The 22,413-nt window shown below is 42.5% G+C and overlaps 1 protein-coding gene across 1 annotated transcript; it reads left to right on the top strand.

Moving 5' to 3' along the window:
• The first annotated feature begins 479 nt into the window (after positions 1 to 479).
• On the top strand, positions 480 to 11,036 carry ptena (phosphatase and tensin homolog A). The gene is given in 14 exon segments (XM_022186994.2): positions 480 to 1,292; positions 5,207 to 5,291; positions 5,408 to 5,452; positions 5,553 to 5,596; positions 5,803 to 6,041; positions 6,426 to 6,567; positions 8,240 to 8,251; positions 8,254 to 8,307; positions 8,881 to 8,925; positions 8,928 to 9,046; positions 9,760 to 9,946; positions 9,949 to 10,016; positions 10,124 to 10,225; positions 10,227 to 11,036. Coding segments are annotated over 14 exon segments (1,308 nt in total). The 5' UTR covers positions 480 to 1,213; the 3' UTR covers positions 10,314 to 11,036.
• The last annotated feature ends 11,377 nt before the right edge of the window (positions 11,037 to 22,413 follow it).

Raw genomic sequence — 22,413 nt, 5'->3', positions numbered from 1 at the left:
GATTGTGTTCTTTACATCGTCCTCTGTGGCGCTGCAATTAACAGCGTTCTTATAAATTACGTTTGTTTGAGGAAATTGAAAAAAAGAAAACGGCACAGATCATGTAACAAAAGCATAAATTTCCCCTGTAAATGCGCTAAATGTCATTTGACGGGCATGTTACAGTGATGTATTTGTTGCATGAAATGACAGTTTAAACCGCGAAAAGTGACATTATGTTAGAAACTTCCCTAATTACAGGCACACGTGATCACTTTGACAGAAGGGAGCGTCGCATGCGGACACACGTTATCCTTCCGCCAGAGGTACGAAATAACTCGACTGTTACGCTTTTAAGAGTCAAAACAATCCCGTATGTAAGTAGCCGGTTGTCGTATACGGATATTAAATGTTGAAATTGTATTGGATAATTCTGCATTTGTCGGTTTTAATTAAGCTGCGGGACTACAGCGTGAAGGCGGAGGGATATTTGTTCTAAAATCCCAGCCTGCTCTACCTTCTTTTTTCCTTCGGTGGAGGCCATGATGGGAGCCTGAGAGTTCAGCTGGAGAGAGGAACGAGAAAAGAAGATGATTCCCGGGACGGAACTGTCAAACCAGCCTTTGCATATTTCTGATCTTTGTGTAGTTTATATACAGTTAAGGTGGAGCCTGTCACTTTTTTTCAGATGTGTTCTTGGCAATCAGTCGATGACAATGTTGAATCGTTAGGAGGCTTTTGGATCGAAAAAGGAGGTAGCATTAGCTATTGTTGCTAGCTAGCTGCGCTAGCTAGCTAGTTAGCTAGCGAGCTAGCTACGTCTTAGTGACTGGATACGGGTTTTGAGAACCGGTGAGTTCTCTGTCCTCTTGCTGTCAATCGCGGCAGCTGCCATTGAGCCATCAGCTTGGACCGTGTCTGGCATCTACAGGTTTTTCTGAGGACAACTGCATGTATTTTACTCGGGGCTGTTTGCAAAACGAATTGCAGGATTGGGAAAGTCGGGCCTGCACGGAGGAGCAGAGCAAGGCCCGTCTTTATGATCCAGAGGAAGCCTTTCTAATCCTACCGACAGCCACTGCAAGCTCTGCTGGCTAGCACGTCTCTACGAGGACCTGCAAAATTCAACGACCGAGAGCAGACCCACAGACTGCGACATACACGACCAGACAGCCAATACTAGATAAACCTGTTTTCACCATTTACCCCATATAGACTCCTGTCACCTGCTACAATGGCTGCGATTATAAAAGAAATGGTCAGCCGGAACAAAAGGAGATACCAAGAGGATGGTTTTGACCTGGACTTAACATGTATCCTTCTCTGCGTTCAATATTTCCACAACATTCTAGACATTGATTACTACCGTGTAATAGTTGCAATGATCAGTTGAACTGGAACCAGAAATGTCAGTGGAGTAACGTGAGGTAGTTAGCTTCTCTGCTACTTAAGTTAGCTGGCTGGCTAGTTGGTCAGACAGCGCAGCTTTGCTGTCACCCAGCATGTTTGAAAGATGGTGGATCTGTCAAAGTAGCACGCATAAATGTCAAAGTCATATTAAAGCTAGAACCCCCGTTCAGCTGGACATTGGTGTGTGACTTTAGGCATTTTACTTGCATACCAGTCGCCCAGCGGTGCACTGGCTGGAGGTTGTCAAATTGTTAGTGGAATGTAGTCAGTATTTTTTTTCTAGTCTTTTGGCGCTTGTAAGCGGATAGATGGTGTTCTGTATTCATCTTACAATGTTTTTTGTGGTTTTTACTCAGACATGTCTACATTAGAATATATGTTGCTTCAATATAAGGTGGGTAACTGATTTATTGTGACATAATTGTGCAAATAGCTGAAAAGAGTAGCATCCCTGATGTAAGCTCACCTGTGTCCTTTGTGAGTGAATGTCCATTGATAGATACCAAGAAATCTTTGAGAAATTGAATTTTTCCCCCCGCCTATATAGATGCTGTCATTTTCACATTTAAGATGGTCCATTTCAGGCTTCTCTGCAGGACTCATTTCACGTGTTACCACAGATAACAGTTAATGACCTGGTTCCCTGGTGCATCGTTGCTGGTACTAAAGTTGACACTCACTAATTTGGCTGATGATAAACTAGATATGCTACTGATGTGGTTGATCATGGCCAACTAAATGCAAAGTTTAGTGTGTGACATTGCTAGGAGTAGTTCATGGTTACAGTTAGGATTTGTGTGTGCTTTGTGGCATTATGTCTGGATGTCAACCTGCCTTTTTGGCTTTTTGAGTCCAGAGTTGAATATTTCTGGCTTTAGAGTTGAATCGAGCAGCCAGTGAAATGATGAGCCATTTGACTTAAAATTAATCTGCAGTGATTTTGATAATCTATTTTTTTAAAGGAAAGATTCACTGCTTTGGGCTGCTTAAATGTGAAAACTTGCTGGTTTCTCAGTTTAATAGGAAGGTATATGTATTTTTTCTAGTTTATAGAACTGTTGGTTAATTCAAAACACATTTGAGGATGTCAGCTCGGGCTCTGAGGAAATTGTGATGAAAATCTGTATGTCAAATTAGTAATCAAGCAATCTAAAACGTAATGGTTTGTTAGTAATGGTAATGATTGTAATTCTTATCTTTTTTTCATACAGTTTGTGAAGAAGTGAAGAGCCTTGAGTATTTATAATCTTAATTTGCTCCTGTCGCTGTGTTGCAGCCTTGCTGACTAGGGTTTTTTTTTCCTTTGTAAAGCTAGGTGCTTTGATTTACCACTGTCACTATAGACAGAAACCTACTGAACTGATTCTATTCAGAACTGTTAGCTATGATGTATGTGTGACTGCAGATGCTGAAAGGTGTGCATGGCAGTGTTTGATCAGACGCTTCTCACCTGGCTTTGTAAAGTGCTGGCAGGACTTTTTGTGGTGTACCTCTACAGCTGTGCAGGTGTGAAGGGGGCACACCACTCAGAAGTGGCATCTTTCTTTGACTTGAAGTCTCCTCTTGTTCAGATGTGGGCCTTTTCAAACTATCCCTTTTATCATTTTTGGCATGGTGTCTAAAAACAATATGGGCTCTCTGCAGTTATGTAATGCAGTATCACAGTTCTGGGAATTGCCCTTAAATAGAGTTGCCAGTGATCTTGTATCAGAGTTGCTGTCTGAGTGCACACACACACTCTCTCTCTCTCTCTCTCTCTCTCTCTCTCTCTCTCTCTCTCTCTCTCTCTCTCTCTCTCTCAACCCACCACCTCTTCTTTGCTCTTTTCTTTACTACTCCCACTGTAATTCTCCCTCCCTCTGCTTGCCCCCTTTCCTCTGCTCTCCTCCTTTCCTGTCATCCCCACCTCCTCCTCACTTAGCGCTTGCCGGTTCCCACTCTCCCTTTCCCCCCTCTTTCCCTTGCTCTCAGTTGTGGATTTGGCGTATGCATAGAGCTGAGGCAGGGCTGGCTTTAAAGAAAAAGGCGTGCCTAAAACAGCACTTCTTTTTTTTTTTTGGCCTCCTACTTGGAGCTTCTGTCAGGGGTCCCGCATATGCGTTTCCTCCCAGCTGCAGAGACCAAGCCCCCCGTGCCCTGGGCTGAGGCTCTCCTGGGAGCTTTGGAGCTTTTTTAAAACACTTAGAATAGTCTGACTGGGATCACTTTGCTGTAGGTCCAAGGGTTGGAGTAGCCCATTAAAAAGCATAGAAAACCTGTATTTGGCTCCTAATTGGGTCTTTGAGACATTAATGGATGGGATTATGGCGCAGTATACACAGATAGGCTACTGTGTTGGGCTTCAGGGAAGTAGCTTGGCTGTATGCAAACAATACCATAGATTTCCTATTGGGGCTTGTTGAATTCATGCATCAAAGCCTGGCATGAGCTGCACAAAGTTGCATTAGAGCACTTATTGAATTTCTCTTACTGGAATTTGTTGAAGATGGCCTTTTCTTTCTTCGAAATTGAATTGATCTTTGTTTGGCGTGGTTCAAAGTTAACCTCGGCTGCTTATTCTGGATTCCGGCGTTTTTCTGCACTTGCAGGTCTTCTTACTGAACAATGAACTGTGTGTGCACGCTGAGCGTAGCATGGAAAAAAAGGTTGTCCATGCACAGGTACTTGCATGCGTGCACACTTGCAAAGTTGAGGTTTGTGGGGAGGCTGCCAACCGCGCTTTCTCCCCAGAGCTGTCAGGCGTGCGTGTCAAATTTTTCTGACCGGTTAGAAAGTGATTTGCCTCTGAAAAATAAGGTCTGCTCAAAATGAAACAGACACATCCAATTAAAAAAAAAAAATCATCTTTTCTAATTCTGACACTGTTTCACAGGAAGTGTAAGAAAAGGTTGCCCTTTAGTCAGTGGTTGAAGTGTGAAATCCCACAGCTTATGGCGACAAGCAGACTTCAGTTACAGGTAGGCGTTGCAACCGAGCCTCGAAGACATGCATGCTAACTGAATTATTCTTTTCGTTGCAGCATGACACTGATGTGTGCCTTTTAAGATTGTATGTACGCTACCATATAATCGGCCGCGACATTTTCCATCACTGACCTGTGCTGAAATGGGGAGGCCCATTCAGTGATGTCAGACAAGGTGGCGCTAAAACTTGTGCTGGAATCTGCTATGTGCAAGTTCATAAAATGCTGCTTTGCATTGGCGTCTTGTACATTGGTGTATGTTTTAGAAACACATGTAAATCCCAGCACAAAGCATTTTTGTCCTATGAAAGTTTTTTTTTTTTTTCCAACCTGGGTGACTTCATGTTCCCTGCATTCAATCTCGCAGATATTCAAATTAGTCCAGCTGAGCTCAAAAGAGAGATAAGCCGAACATTTGCGATCATCCAAATATATCTTTGGACTCTAAAAATACATGCAGGTCAGGGAGCGGAGACTCTCCTCGTGCGCCCACATGTGGGCCCGGCTGAAGCGAGGAGCGCTGTTACTCCTGTCCTCGCTGCCTGCTTCTCACTGTCAAGGCCATCTGTCACAGCGTATAAACACACACAGGCACACTCTCACACACTGACCGGCGCCCCTCCTCTACGCTCCCATCTATCCATAACTACAGCGACACAATCGTATCGACATTCTCTGGGACTTTTTTTTTTTTTACGCGCCGCCACTCATCTCTGCGTTCTTGCAATTGTGCTGTAATTTTTATAGGTAGCGACTGCTTTAAAATCACTTAAGCTTTGCTGTTGAAAGCTTCTCTAGTTTTTGAAGATGTGGCTCGATAACAGTGTACATTTCCTTGACCCTCGGCCTGTACAGATATCTACCCAAACATCATTGCTATGGGCTTTCCAGCAGAGAGACTTGAAGGCGTGTACAGAAACAATATAGACGATGTAGTACGGTAAGTGATGCCCCTGCTCCTGCTATGTCATCACAGAAAAGAGATATTTGTGTTTATTCATTATCATTATCTAATAATTACACCTTCTAACTGCTTATTTTCTCTCCTGCCAACAGGTTTTTGGATTCAAAGCATAAAAACCATTACAAAATCTACAACCTGTAAGTGTTCCGCAGTGCTATTTGTGCCCGAACCGGTCTTTGTTTACTTCCAAACTTCCTCTGCGCGATCTCTAACTGGAGTTTGTTCTTCCCATTTCAGCTGTGCAGAAAGACACTACGATGCTGCCAAATTTAACTGCAGAGGTAGGCGGCTTTATGTCTTCAATAAATGCTCCCTTGCTTAAAAAAAAAAAAAAAGCATTGACCTTAAAAGCTTGATGACACACAAGGTCAATAAAATCTCACAAAACGTTCGCTGTGTCTTCCTCCCCGTCTCGTCTCCACTTTTCTCTCCCCCCCTCTTTCTCTTACTACAACTATGCGTGGGTCTGCATCCCGTCACGCATCAGTTGCACAGTACCCCTTCGAAGACCACAACCCTCCTCAGCTGGAGCTAATTAAGCCGTTTTGCGAAGACCTGGACCAGTGGCTCAGCGAGGATGACAATCACGTGGCGGCCATCCACTGTAAAGCCGGGAAGGGCCGCACCGGAGTCATGATCTGCGCTTATCTACTCCATCGCGGCAAATTCGGGGAGGCCCAAGAAGCACTTGACTTTTACGGTGAAGTCAGGACAAGGGACAAGAAGGTAAGATGGGGATAAGAAATGCCTCGGCACAACGGACTTTTGTTGCTTTGGATAAATTGCTCCAGACCGCGGATCATTTTGTCATTTAATTGCATGTTGCTGCGTTCATTGCTTGTCCAAATTAAAAGATATTAGATATGAAATGATGTAAAACACAAGAGTTTTGTGTTTTGACTCTAGTTGCAAAATAACTGTAAACATTTGTTCTCTCACGGCCCTGTTTTACATCAGAACTGCTGTCACGCAGGTTGCAAATGATACCAGTGTCCTGTTTTAAACAAATGATTGTTAAATTGCTGAACTGCACGTCGGGGCTCAGGTGTCGCCAATGTCACGAAACACCCCCCCCCTCGAATCTCTAACCGTTTGTCACTTGTGTTGCAGGGAGTGACGATCCCGAGCCAGCGCCGCTACGTCTACTACTACAGCTACCTACTGAAGAACCAGCTAGAGTACAAGCCGGTGGCGCTCCTCTTCCACAAAATGGTGTTCGAGACTCTCCCTATGTTCAGCGGGGGCACCTGCAGTGAGTCACGCTCATGTTCAACTTCAGCTCCAAACTAGGGCGTAGGCATGCATGCCGCTGTTCAAACGGAATGAGAGCCTTGGATGTGTGGTGCACTGTAGGGCTCACCACGCTACAGTTTAGCACCGTAGAACAGAGCGGGTCATCCGTGGTAGAGTTGAGTCGTCCTGTGCACGGTTTTCAAAGCTGAATCAAGAGCGCTGAATTCGCTCCTGTATTTTTGGACCTTTGACAAACAAGGGCAGCTTCGTATTGATTAAGTCCTCTTGTTGCAGCGTACAACAAGGCCGACATGTTCTCTGCCCTCGCAGGGAAATAAAAGGCCTGTTGAATCACATCCCTACTGGATGTCTTAATGGAAATTTCAAATGTTATTAAGATCACAGGATGTAGTTTCTCGCTGAAGAGAATGAAAACAGCCCTTCTAAGAATTTTATTAGCTCAGAAGTAGAGAAAGGAGGTATTTGAGCCATCGTTTTTTAATTTCTTTAGCATCCTTAGAAGAGAGACTTTATAGGAGTCAGATTTTGTGTGGTTTCTTTCAATATTTGGTGCACAGCGTTACAATGTGCACGGCTTTAAACAATAAAGAGAGCCGCACCAGGGAAGTGAACCGCTCACATTGGACAGTACAGTAGAAGGAAGAGTTCTACCTGACCAGGAAGTCACTCACAGTCACTAGAACAATTAAAATATCTCTGTCGCTAATTTATTTTTACAGTAGCACAGCAGCCGAGTTGCTGTCGTTAGTTTCAGTTGCTCAGTCATGAGTATTTACGTATCACTGCATGTTTGCTCAGAGCTTGAGGGCTATGACTGTCTTGTAAAATGGTGTGTATGCAAACATTTGCACTTTTTGACCCCTGACGCAAAGCAAACCGTGGCGATTTAGCTTAGCTTCCACGATACCTCGAGTATTTCTAAGCAGATAATGTCACTGTTTACCCTGAAATGTATTTTCATTGTCCATATTTTCATGTTTCAGCTGTTTATATTGTTGTATATAGAAGTCAGTTTTTAGTGCTTAATAACGCTTTGTTATGCCTCAGGAGTGAAAACAAAAAAAGCCAAATATTTCTGTTTATCTGCTCTAATGTGTCTGAGTCACACAATGTTGTGCCTCTCCTTGTACCTGAATTTGTCGGTTAGAGAAAACACCTCTTCTTCCTTCACGTCTGTGGCTTCTTCACCCTAACACCTGACTGTGCTGAACAGCCCTGACTGTATTGATCCTTCTCTTTCCTGCTAACTCGCCCTTAAAAAAGAGGCCCTATTCTGAGTTTGACATCTTCATATACACACACACACATCACTGTCACGGAGGAAAAGCCAGTTCAATAATTCTGTGACAGATAACTCATCATCACACAAGAAAACTCTGATGTTTTGTGGTCGTTTGATTTTTTTTTCTCAGTAATTTCAAGTTCCCCCTTTGTTCCTTCCCCTTTGTGCATCACACAACACACACAAGGTTCCATGTCAAATGTTTAAGACGCACCGTCACTTTAAAGCCACGTGCTGTATGTTGTTTTTTTAAAGACAAGCTACGTAGATGCAAATATCTGTACGTATTTGTGTAGAGCTCTTGTGTTTGTGTCTTCTGCTGTGCTTGTCAAGCCCCTGACAGGCCAGCCGGGCCCTGTTTGTGATAATCTCCTTCTTTCTCTCTAAGGGGACAGTACCGTTAAAACAGGAGCGAGCCGACCCCTCAGGGCTTCAAGAAAGGGAATTGGCATTGGGGTAATGAGCCTTTCATCCATTATTCTGATTATTATTATTATGAATTCACTCATTTGATTTTTACGTGGCCCCAGAGATCCACCAGGCAGGAGTAGTCTGAGGTAGATGTGTTGACTTGCAGGATAGAAAAAGCTTAGAGGCATATGTAGTCATCTCCAAACCACCACCCTGACAGGAAAAGGGTTGAAATGATTTTCTGTGCAACATGTTGCGCTGTTCCAAGACCAAACCATGACTGTCTATCAGAATAGGGTCCTGTGTCTCTGGTTCTGGGTCTCTTTGGGTGTTACTTTCCCTTTTTTCCTCCTTAATTTTAATATAATGTTTTGTCACTTTATTTTTTTGTACTTATTCAATTGGGGGAGGTGGTGGTGTGCCGCTGTGCTTTTTTCCTTTTTGTCAAACTCATGTAATAACACTGGTATCCTGTCTCCTGATCACTCCCTGCTCCTCTGTCACTCACTCTCCTCCTCTGTGCTTTCTGTCTCTCCTCCCTTTACAAATCTCTCCTTCTTTTTTTTTTCCCCCACAATCTCGCCCCTCATCGCTGTGCGACGTCGACACTTTTTGCAGATCCCCAGTTTGTGGTGTACCAGCTGAAAGTCAAGATCCACACGTCGACCCCGCTCATACGCGGCGCGAGGACAAGCACATGTTTTTCGAATTCCCCCAGCCGCTGCCAGTTTGCGGAGACATCAAAGTGGAGTTCTTCCATAAACAGAATAAGATGATGAAGAAGGTTAGTGGTGTGTTTGTGTGTGCGTACGCTCAGGAGTCTTTCACGTTTCTAATCGGTCACGAGGAGCTTATTTCAGCTTGTTGCATGTCTTGATGTCTTCTAGGTCAAAGAACAATGAGTAGGGATTGTGAGCCAACTCCCAATCCCATGAATAAACCAAAATGTAGTATTTTTTTTGTTTTACCTAAGCCTGATATTCTCTTACTGCTCTGTGTAGCAGACCAGTTGTGTACAAAAAACTACTAAAAATATCACTTAGCCACTCTGTTCATGTGCTCCTCTCAGTACCATAAGCAGGGGCCCTGTAGTGTGAGCTGATCCCTCATTTACCGTCATAAATACTCAAAGACTCCGACAAATGCACTATTTACTCCTGTTTGAGTAAAGTTTGCTAAAAACTACAGCAACTAAAGGCTCAGTATTATTTTTAAATAAGAAGTTACTGAGTCGCTTTGAAGATTCACATCTGCAGTAGAAACAAACGGGCTCGGGCTGAGAGCACAGATGGGGGCTGAAAATACTAAGAACTGACTAATGCATGGTTGGTTTAATCATTGGATTTGTAACAATAAGGAAAAAAGAATAGCTTCAGCCAGTTAGGTCTGAGCTCGTTGAAGGAATTTAATTAAAAAAAAAAAGTTTCTTTGGATACTCCATTTTTGCCAAAATTCTCATTATTTCATCCACCTTTGTTGTCTCCTCTGCCCTGCCAGGACAAAATGTTCACTTCTGGCGTGAACACTTTCTTCATCCCTGGACCAGAGGAGGGCGGGGACAAGATGGAGAATGGGGCAGTGAACAATGCAGAGAGCCAGCAGGGGGGACCGGGCCAGGGCCAGCCGCAAAGCGCAGAGTGCAGGGACAGCTGCAGGGAAAGCGACAGGGACTACCTATCTGACGCTCACGCAAGAATGACTTGGACAAGGCCAACAAAGACAAAGCTAACGCTACTTCTCGCCCAAACTTCAAGGTAAGCAGTGACAGCAGCTGTTGGCTGTAAATCTAAATACCAACGATGATTCTCGTTTCTGATTATCTCATTACCATGCAACTGAAAATGGTTGTCTTCCTTTCCAGGTGAAGTTGTATTTTACGAAAACCGTGGAGGAGCCTTCGAATTCCCGCAGGGCTAGCACTTCAACATCCGTCACCCCGGACGTAGCGGACAATGAGCCAGACCTATTATCGATACTCTGACACCACTGACTCTGATCCGGAAAATGAACCTTTTGATGAAGAGCAGCACACGCAAATCACAAAAGTGTGAACTCTTTTTAAACAGGAAAAGAAGAAATTATACACGAAAAAAGGAGAAAACTTGAATATAAACTCAAAAGAAGAACCTTTGTCCCTTCCCTCCCCCAGACGGCAATAGAATATCATCATGTCAAATGCCAATTTTAGGGAAAAAAAGATAAATATCCTGACCAATATATTGTTTTTATTTCTTTTTTTCTTTGGCACGGCCATGTACCATGTGCGAGGTATTGACACTGTTGCCCCATGGGAAAAGGTGCTGTAGCTATAAAAATGTGTTTATATATATATACATATATGTATATACATATATACATGCATATATAAACAAACTTTTTGTGTCAAAGACAATGGAAGAGTACCACAATCAGGAGACGGGAGTTGAAGTGTGGGAAGAAGTTAGAATGATATACTAGGACTATGCTGCTCCTTTCTCCTGTCTAAACCAAGGCCAGTGCTGCAGTCACTTTGTTTCACTCCCTCTCTTCTCCTCTCCCCTTTTATCCTCTCATCTTTACTCTCCCCACCCTCCATCCTATCCTCCTTCCTATATTCCTTACTGTGAATGCTTCTTGTGCTCTTTGCAGGCTAGTCTCACGTGACTTTTGGCCTTTGTGCAGTGCAAACTGCATGCGGGCAGTGGGCTGGGGTGGGCGGGGTTATGAAGAGGCTGTGATGATGTCTAAAGCATTAGCCATCCTGCTTCCCACTGTGTATACGTTAAATTATGCAGAAAAGGCAATCCCATGTAATGTTAATGTTTTTTTTTATCCTAAGATAATAAAATATAATACACAAAACAGCAGGGAGACAAGTGTTTGCAATAATGTCGACACTACATTTAAAGGACAATGGTGATTTGCCATGTATTGGAATTGGCGTCCATCCCTAATAAATGTATGCAATGTTGTCTTTTCTAAAGAAACCCGCTTTGAGATGTGTCTTTCTGCGTGGGGTTCCCCAGTGCTTTGAGTCATGCTCAGAAAATACATCAGAGATTTAATATAATGCCTCCCCTTCACTGTTTTCAGTTAATGAAAATCATGCATAATGAAAATGGAATTTTATAATATGCAGTTGTCATCACGACCGCCGAGGGCCAGTTGCAGCGTTTAACTCGATACCATTGCCTGCTCAACTGAAGTCATAATTTTAAGTGACAGCACCCAGACCCCGTAATCTAAATATTAGCATGTGCTGAGATGGAGGGTGTACAGTGAGTCGGGGGTAGGAAAAGTGCTACGAGCGCTACGACTTGGTGAGAAAATGCTGTTAAAGCAGGTTTGTCGTTGCAGCTGTTGGAGCTGTGTTAACCAGTAACTTCCTGCTTTAAACGGTCGTGCTGCAAATAGGCGGGTGGGACCAAGGTTAATGGAAAGATTGTTATTAAAAGTTCAACTGAGGGCGAAGAGCCCACTTCAAACCAATAACACCGACTCAAAGCGGAGAGCTGAGCATCTATTATAGCAGCAAAGTCTAGGGAGGAAAATGCAATGATATCTGGCATGTTATCATTTGGAGGAACAATTTGCTTCCATTCTAACTTGACTGGCAATTGAAGTTAATGCAACCAAGCTTTTCCTTTTGTGTTTGTTTGGATTTATGTGCCAAGTTAACAGCACATTTCCATTTTTCTGAGTTGATTTCAAAGCAAGCTGACCTCTGAACCCCTGATTAAAACACATTAACATTTACAAGGCAAAGACAGCCTGACGTCATACCAAACCATCAGTGCTGCATGCATGGTGGTGGGCCCCGTGGTTAATCGAGGCGTTCTCCACATGAAGTGAGCAGAGGAAGGAAAGGCTACCAGCCCACCAGGGAGGGGTGCGAGGCCTTCGGGGTGGACGAGGCTGCTCCGCTCGCAGGCTTGTGCGACTCCCAAATGAAAGAGTAACAGGATTAACAAACCATGTCGCTGTGATAGGAGAGCAGAGAGTGGCAAGACCCTGGCTAAAGCATGGCCCAACAGTCTCCTGATAATAAATAAAGTATGATTAAACATACATATTTTAAAAAAAAATGTTCACCCCCAGAGGCTGGCAGTCACATAATCGCCCTTCTGCTCTATTAAGACTAGCTCCCCGGCTCTTTCGTGTTGATAGAGACATCAAAAGCCAACCAGTGCAGCGTCAAATGAGACAGGCAGCAGTCGCAGGGCCCGGCCTGTAATTGGCTGAGCTGAGAAGGAGGGACGAGACTCTGGTAGATTAATAAATGAATGTGCTGTGCTGGGTTGAGAGAGACCAGAGAGAGATGCCTAAGCTCTCCACAGCCAGACCGAGACCTGAAGAGAACGAAGCAGCCCGACTTCAGTAGAGCAAGAGCTCCAGAGTCCACATCTTTGCTTTTGATTGCCCTCCTCATCACATACACAAACAGCGCAGAAGCTGACACGGCACCTGAAATATTAATCCAAATCAATGTATGGCTTTCATTTGTATGTTTTGAGCTCTTCTAAAAGAGATGTCTGATTTCTTTTTCTCTGCATCACCGCCTCTCAAGATGAGACCAAAGATGGAGAAGCAGGAGGAATGTTTGCTTTGTACATTCTGAATTTTCCTCCCAATATGTGGGGTCATAAATTCTACATCCCAGCCGAATAAAGATGAAATATGATAGGCTATTTTAGGCTATGACATGAAAAGAACCAAACCCAGATGATATGAAATAATATTTTCATTGCATTTCCATATTAGTCGGTCCACTTCCCCCCCACTAGACCCCAATGTTAGTCTAATATAAAGCCCATTTCCACAAGAAAAAGAAGAGAAACTGAAAATTTAGGTGCATGACTGAAAGTGCAAATATTCCATGTCTCATTCAGTATTCTTGGTTATGACATATTGAGCCAAGGTTGAGATGAGTAATATTGTAACAGAGAGTCAATGTCAATAACAAGTCAAAATTATGCCCGGAAGTAGGTCAGTTATGCCATAGTAGGTCAAAAGTAACACAGCTATGAGTTGGGATTAATATGTCAATCATTATTTTAGGATTGTTGAGAAGATTTAAAGGCCTGGTCACACCTGCGAAATTTTGTTAATTTCAATGGAATCAGTGTTATTAATGTCAGTAAAGTTCATAGCGCAGGTTTTTCACTTTCAACTTTGTCCAATTTTGACCAAAATCAAACCAATCATAGCCAATGACAAAATAGAGAGTCCAAAATGGAAGATGATCTATGGTTGTTGTACCATCTGTGTTACCTGTTAGTGACCAAGCTAGTACCAAGCTAACAAGTTTAGCAAAATCATTAAATGTTGTTTGTCTTCTGTGTTGCACCATTTTTTTTATGTTGTTGTTTTGCTGTTGAACACATGGTCATGTTACTACAAATGAGCAAAATGATGGTAGGAAATTGTTGATTGCGTCAGCTGATATGTTTATTTTACTACTCGGTGACTCTCAGTGCTGCTGCACATGAGAGTCGTTAACAGTTATACATTTTAACACATGAGACTCAAGATATTTGTTTTAGGTCTGACACTATCCCATAACTGAACGATACGTGGAAATCCCTTTCAATCAAATCAAAATGAAACTGATGTTACTGACTGAATATTCTGTGATAAATGCCACCAATCAATTTTCACATTTGTGCCCTATTAGCTGCCGTACCAGCAGTATAAAATGAACTTGGCAGCACATCAAGACCAAGCTTAAAACATAATTATGCATTTTCTGCATTGCCAACTGAATGCATGGAGGTTCCCGTGGCCAATTCGCCTGCTGTGGACTGCATGGATTCCGTCAGTGAGATTACGCTGATGTACAGCTCAAAAGTTTGCAGATATCAATTTATTCCCTGAGCTCAGAATCTGCAATTACTCAGAGTATCATCAGGAAAAAGAATTAGTGAAATGGCTTCTCAGAGTCAATTTTAAATCCCAAACTAAACATAACCTCCTTTGAGGCAGGTTAGCTGTGCGGCATCAGTTACCATGGCGATCTAGCCAATATAAAAGAAAGCCAACTTTCGTGACAGTGAAAACTTTGGCTTTAAGCTCAACACACTTCGCTGACCCATTAATCTCCGTTTATAGTACACCCTTCAGGAGCGATTGTGACTGACTATACAATGCTTTCTTTAAATTTAAAAAGTCATTGTACTGTATTTCTTTCTTTAAAATGTAACAACAGACCTACAACAACAAAACAGAGTTGCCAACGACATTGTCTGGGGTGTCCTTTTAGACTTCAAATATAATGTTTTTTTTTTAGAAAGTATTTAAACTCTTTTTTTTGTTTACTTTAAACTGTGCAGTCTCTGTGACTGTTCTGGCACTAGTTTAGCTGTGAGCTTACCATCATCAATTTGACAACCAGCCCAGTATTTGGCAAAGCCACATGGCAATGTTTCCAACAGATGTGACCAGAGGGGTTTAGTATTTAACAAGGTTAATGGAGTTAGCGGGTTAATGTTTAGCGTAAAACCAGAGACGTGGCTCACTTTTAACCAGCTAGGATCTCCATGGTGCTCTGTATATTCAAACAATGACAATTTCACTGTGATTTGGCAAGAAACTGAAGTGCTGTCCTTGTATACTTCATCGTGAGACAGTGTCCGACCTAATGCACTTTGTGAGCATCATGTTTAAATGTATGAAGTTTAAAGTTTCAGAGCTCTAATGCACAGTTGTCTCATTAGAAGTAAGCAGCAGGCATTAAGTGCACTGAGTGGTAAAATACATACATTAACTTACTGATTACCAGTTTTCTACCAGCATTTCCTCTCTTGCATCATGTGCAGTCACAGCACTTTTGACATATTTGTATATTCCTCATAGCTCTCCACCAAAAACAACCTGTTCCTCTTGACTGAAGTAGGTGGCACATGATCGGTCCATTTTGAGTCACAAGACGTATCAAATACCCCGTTTTATGGGAAGCGTTGACAGAGCCTGATGAAAAAAGTTGATAATTACCATCATTATACCAATTATATTTGTTTGTCTTCTGGTTGTAGGTTTTGTTGAGCCAGTTTACACCAAGAAGCCTGACTATGTTAAACTCGCCTTGTATTACAACCCTCTGGCCTTAAGTTCTAACAAAAATATGGCGTTGAATTGTAAAGTCTCTTTGAGTGTTGAGTGCGTTGAGCATGTCAACACACTCAGCACCTTAGTGTGTCATAATTTTGACTCTCCCATAATTTCTGACTTTTTTTCTGGGCATGTGTGGCCCTTTGTAGTCTATGCATCAAACTCCCTTGAAAAGGAGAAATAAAGAGCTAACAACAAAATACTGAGATTTAAGCATAGTATTATGATCGAATGAGGGAGTGGGGAGCGTGCGTGGGGGTCAGTCTGGCCTACAAAGAGAAGATAAGCCCAAGCTGGTAACCCCATTCCCTTCCATCTGTTGGTAGCAGTTGTAGAGCATGGCTGCACTCACCAGGACCTGGCAACCCATCCCCCAAGCCCTCTTTCTCTGGCTGACTGCACAGCTGTGTTGCGTTTGGATTAGGCCAAGAATAAAACAGGAAGTAGAAATTAAACAAAAGCTTAAACACACACACACACACACACACACACACACACACACACACACACACACACACACACACACACACGCAGAGACATACACACACTCTCTTGCACAGTAAGTTACCAAAGACTCAGCAGCAGCAGCAGCACGAGTGACAGCCTGCGGAAAAAGTGCACACACGGACACGTGTGAACCATCACACCCGCAATCACACGCACACATACACGTATACAGTGTATACTACTATTTGAACAAAGTCATACTCAGCCTCCAACAGGCTAGCATGAGCCCAGGCAGAACCACAGGCGGATCATTTCTCTGTGCCCACACTCAGGCCCAACATATGGTCTTTTTACATGCTAACTGCCTCTCGCCTCTTCATGGTGGTCTGCTGTGGCGGCCGGTGAGGGAAAGCTCGATTCAATCATTTTTGCCGGTATAATAATGCCACTATGGAAGTATTCTGCTCATGAGATGACACGTAAAGGTTTATTCAGAAGAAAAATTAAGATCAAGACCAAATATTAAACAATTACTGCCTTCATCCGCATTATATTTAACATGTATTGTACTTTTAATCAGTGTTGTTCTTGTTTTGTTATACTTTGGGGTCAAAGAATGAAAAAAGTACCATCGAACAGTATAAATGTGAGAAAAACGTTCATAAAAAGTAGCTCTCTCACATGGACTCATTATTCTGTCTGCTGTGAACTTGGTCCCACTTTCAGCAAATCCTCTACGTGGTTTCTCTTTCTGTGTGAAAGCACCGAAATAGCCCGGCGATAGCACACAGGAACTAGGGTCAATGAGGAAGTAGAATTGGAAGAAGAAGAAGAAGAAGAAGAAGAAGAAGAGGGAGACATTTGGAAACACATGCGTACGTACGGTGCAGCACGGAGTCAGATTGGCTGGAAACGACGTGCATTTGATTGAAGTCCATTAAAGTGCTTCTCGTCATGAGTTGGACCAACTGTTAATGAATATACGGTAAATGTTTTCAGATGTTATTTTACTGTCAAGACCTGAGTCACCTAATGAGTCACACCAGCTCAGTTTGTGTGTGTGTGTGTGTGTGTGTGTGTGTGTTGAAGGGAGAGTTTTTGTTGACATGGATATGCCAGCATGCTTTGTCAGTCTGTGTGTGTGTGTGTTTATGCGCGTCTTCATGAATAAGAAAAGCACATGGAAACACTTACTGTATTGCTGTCGCCACCAGCCCTCCCCTTCCTCTACACACACAGACACACAAGTACTTATTCTTTCAATGGATCAATGAAGAGCACATATGAGTCCATTGTACTGAAGAATAGCATAGCCAGATGCCAAAAAACATTGAAAGGAGCTTTACCATAGGGCTCTGCCTACATACATACAGTACATACATACATACACTACCTTCAAAAGTTTGAACACACCTTCTCATTTAATGTTTTTTCTTTAGTTTCATGACTATTTACATTGTAGATTCTCAATGAAGGCATCAAAACTATAAATGATCACACGTAAACAGAGAAAGTGTGAAGTCAAAACATGTTTATATATTTTAGATTCATCAAAATAGCCACCCTTTGATTATAGTTTTGCACGCTCTTGGCATTCTCTGGATGAGCTTCATGGTAGTCACCTGAAATACCTTACCAACAGTCTTGAAGGAGTTCCCACAGATGTTGAGCACTTTTTGGCCCTTTTACCTTCACTCTGCGGTCCATCTCCTCCCAAACCATCTCCATTGGGTTTAGGTCAGGTGACTGTGGAGGCCAGGTTGTCTGACGCAGCACTCCATCACTCTCCTTCTCGGTCAAATAGCCCTTCCACAGCCTGGAAGTGTGTTTGGGGTCATTGTACTGTTGAAAAATAAATGGTGGTCCAACTAAACACAAACCGATCAGCAGCAAAGCACCCCCACACCATCACACCTCCTCCTCCTCCATGCTTCATGGTGGGAACCATGCATGTAGAGACCATCCGTTCACCTTTTCTGTGTTGCACAGAGACACCAAAGATGGAACCAAAGATCTCAAATTTGGACTCATCAGACCAAATCACAGATTTCCACTGGTCTAATGTCCATTCCTTGTGTTTCTTGACCCAAACAAATCTCTTCTGCTTGTTGCTTTACCTTAGTAGTGGTTTCTTAGCAACCATTTGACCACAAAGGTCTGATTTGAGCAGCACCCTCTGAACAATTGATGTAGAGATGTGTCTGCTATTAGAACTCTGTGTGGTATTTTTCTGGTCTCTAATCTGAGCTGTTGTTAACTTGCAGTTTCTGAGACTGGTGACTCAGATGAACTTCTCAGCAGTAGAGGTGACTCTAGGTCTTCCTTCCTGGGGTGGTCCTCATATGAGCCAGTTTCGTTGTAGCGCTTGATAGGTTTTGCGACTGCACTTGGGGATACATTCAAAGTTTTTGCAATTTTCCAGACTGACTGACCTCCAGTTCTTAAAGTAAAGCTGAACTGTCATTTCTTTTTACTTAGCTGATTGGTTCTTGCCATGATACGGATTCTAACAGTTGTCAAATAAGGTTGATGACTGTGTACCAACTTGACTTCTGCACAACACAACTGATGGTCCCAACCTCATTAAGAAGGCAAGAAATTCCACATATGAACCTTGACAAGGCACACCTGTGAAGTGAAAACCATTTCAGGTGACTACCTCATGAAGCTCATTACGAGAACGCCAAGAGTTTGCAAAGCTGTCATCAAAGCAAAGGGTGGCTACTTTGAAGAATCTAAAATATAAACATATTTAGAGTTATTTCACAATTGTTTGCAACATAATTCTATATATCTTGCTCCATAGCCTTGATGTATTCAGTATGTATCTACAATGTGGAAAGTAGTAAAAATAAAGATAAAACATTGAATGAGAAGAGCTTTTGACTGGTAGTGTACATACATACATACACGCATACATACAGGCAGCACAGCAAACATTCACATACCCATATTTCTACAACAGGAACTTGCATTGTGTTTAGCTTAGTAACCAAGAAGTGAAAATTGCTCCTACTGCAATGACTTTTATGTATATCTCTGGGGATTTGTGCACTTGTGGAAATGTACGTTCACACACCAGAGTCTATATGAGACTTCACTTTGACAGGCTCTGTTCTCTACCTGACTTTTACCCTGAAATCTTAGAGTGGTGTAATCCTTCCCTCGAGCCGCCTCCTCCTCCTCCTCCTCGCTCTCTTCCCTCTCTCCATCTAGTGTCATCAGGAGGGTAATATGAGGCACATGGCTGCTGATGACAGTCTCTAATCCTCACGCTGATAACTGATAGTTACCCGTGCGCTCCTCATCCCCATCTCATCCTTATATACCAAGAACAAGGGAGGAAGACGCAAGTGTGTCTGCTGATACTCTCAGCCTCGACGTCGCTCCACTCTCCCAGCTGAGAGTCATTATCTGAAATGAGTGGTGTGAGAACAACTGATGGACAAGACCGATATTAGTGTTTGTGCTGGAGAGTGAAAGTTAGAAATGGTACTTCAGACTTTCAGACTTCCAGAGAAGAGAAACTGCTTCAGGGTCTTACACTTCGTGAGATGCATCAAAAAAGCAAGTACTGTATCTTTAGAGCTTGTGGAGGATGTAGTCAAAATCCTGACACACTCGAGTTCTGGGGGTTTTAAAAGGGTTCATTTTTATTTGTTTCCAACGCAATAACTCTCAATTGACCACTTTCAATCAATGATATGTCAAGAAACTGGTTGAAGAGTATTTTTGTCTTCCACTGGTTTAAAATGAGCTTGAAAGTGCAAATCCATCCATATATTTCTATGCAGCATTTGTAAATGCACTTTTATAAATGTCACAAAAGAAGTACTTGGTTATATATGATGTGTTCTTAAAACAAATATAATGTAAAATATGACATAAGCTCAGCTTGTGACTTTAACACCAACAGACATCAGAATTACGGCACAATGTTCTTAATTAAACAAACATAAATGCTATATTTCTGTATATCACATTTTCTGCATGCTTTTTTTGGTTTTGTTGTGTGAGGTTTGACTGGTGCTCTCTTCTTCTTCAACAGTTAACAGCATCCAACTGATGTACAAGCACCAGGTATTTATTTATATAGATATGCATGACTCCTACTATTCCCATAACAGTTGTGGGTGGAAGACATGGGCAAAAGATTCCCATTTTTCTAAAAAATGTGGTTACAATTTTGCTATATTTGGACAGAAACTTGACTTAAGTAACATTAGCTCAATGTGGCCACAAGTGGGAAGCACAAGATGGTGGTCAGTTTAAAGGTTCCATTTTGTGTCGCTTTAAAGCAAAATAATGACTGTGTTACGTGTCCTCAGAAAGTTTTCAACTGTTCAGGAGAAAAAAATGGTATGTTAGTCCAAGAGGTCAATCTCACAGTTTGCACCATCACTGAATGTCTCACTACAAGACTATTTCCTCATAGTTCTGATCTGAAGGCATACAGTCAAAGGTGAAGCTAACAGCAGCCCCTATAGCTGCTCAACATGCTACCTAATCCAAGGATTTTCCAATTCTATGAAGACATTGCCATCAATAATAAAAATCATCTACTGGATCTTCAGTTCCTCCGGTGCTAGTAGTGCATGAAGACTCCTGTGTTCACTCTTGCAGCCAACAACAGTATATTTGCTCTTGACTGAGACGTTTTTAGAAGTAGGGTAGTTTTCTGGAACTACTTCCAGAGTCAAAACAAAATGTCAAGAGTCAACTAAAGGCAGTGACAGGACAGGATAATACACGTCTAAGTTAAGTTTGTTGACATTAGCTGCCACTATAGCTAAAGTGTTAGTGTTAGATTGTGGCAGCAAAACCCCTGAGTATACTGATGTGACCAGTTGAAGTTTTATTTGTGAGTGGGGATGTGTCAAGTCTTTTTTTAAATCTTCTCATCTTCTCATTACAGTGTGGCAGTGATGTTGTTGCTACACCAAGGCTTTCAACTTTTTACTCTGATATGATGCAAAAAGGACGAACTAAAGACCTGATAATGTTTGTAAGAAAGAAGAGTTCTGTTGTCAATCTGGCCATAAACTCTGGGTTTAGTTTACACACACACATAGTAGCAGCAGTTTGGGGTTAAGTGTTTTGATCAAGGGATATTTCAACATTTTAAGAAATACTGTTATTTGCTTTCTTTTTAAGAGTTTAAGAGCTAAATGCAAAGACTGATACCACTCTCTTTTCTAAATATGGTCACAGACAGCTTAGCATAAAGATCAACACCTCTTAAAGTAAACATCATGTTATATTTTGTTTATTAATGATACAAACTGTAAAAATGACTTGATAAGGTGACCTCCTAAAGTTCCCAGTTGTTGCCTGGCCAACTGCGTCCATTTCTTATGCTAAACTAAGCTAACAAGCAAGAAAGCAAATAAGCATATTTTGTCCCCAAATGTCAAGATATTCCCCAAAACATGTGGACAAGATCGGATAATGGCTACAGGAAGATTTTCCTGATGCTTTGTCAATTTCCGTTTAGATGCGAGTATCACTGGCTGTTAATAAGAACATCTTTTCCAGCAACAAACATCTTGTGTAAACCAAAAGGTTCCTTCTACTAATCCGTGTCACAGTATGGTATGTATTTATTTAAACCTTCGTGACATACCTGTAAACTACTTGTCTGCAGATGTTTATCAGTAAAGTCTGTCGGACGATACCACTGGAAAAACAGCAAGGGCTGAAAATTTCTGGGTTGTGTACGTACATACTTGTGCAAACAAGTGACATACTTTCGGAGGCCTAGCGGATGTCAGTCACGGGAGTGGGTAAGTGTGGTCCATCCTCTCATTTAGAGCCTGCCAGTCAGCCAGCTACTCAACCAGCCCTGAAACCAGCCAGCCAGGGCTTTTTAAAGGGCCTGTGATTTGACAGAATCCCGTGGGGGGGAGACGGGGGGAGGATTAGGATTAGCAGCTGTTTCCCCTCAAACAGTGGAGAAGATACGCTATAGCTACACCACGCTGATGGCAAATTAATAGATGAATAGAACATGCGTGCGTCGTCTCAGATAATATGCTAAAGCTCCCCGCTTCATAAATAGCGAGGAAGGTGTCCTCTTCTTGAACCCGACCGTGTGGATCTGCTGTCACACTCACACTGAGTAATGGGGAGGAAAGCAAAGGCATATTGTGGCCGTGAGAAAGGTTTAAAACATCATCACTTTAATCTGGGAGCACAAAGCCAGCTACAGATTATGCTTCTGCCTCTCAAGCGATTCTGCTGCAGATCCGGTTTAGATGACCCCCGCTAACACCCTCAGAGACAGGGGCTTTTAACCCCAAACAAACACTGATAGCGAGCGGCTATCAAATGAGAACACACAGCAAGCGTGCACATGCATTATCCACATTCATGCCATGCACACAGGCTGTACCCACCCACAGCATCCAAAAACACACATGTAGGGACACACACACACACACACACTGAGGACAGCCAGAGCACATGCTCACAGCGGCAGACAATAACAGATAAACACACAGGCTTATGTCAGTTCCACTTGCATCTACTTCAGGCTATTAAGCAAGACACGAGAAGCCCAAACTGTTGCGTAGCTAACAGGTTTTTGAGGTAAAAATGACACAATTGCGGTGTGAAGAG

The sequence above is a fragment of the Acanthochromis polyacanthus genome, chromosome 15 (assembly GCF_021347895.1).
Source record: "Acanthochromis polyacanthus isolate Apoly-LR-REF ecotype Palm Island chromosome 15, KAUST_Apoly_ChrSc, whole genome shotgun sequence".
Classification (NCBI taxonomy): Eukaryota; Metazoa; Chordata; class Actinopteri; family Pomacentridae; genus Acanthochromis; species Acanthochromis polyacanthus.
Note: the sequence above shows the minus strand (reverse complement) of the source record. Positions and strands in the feature narration are given on the sequence as shown.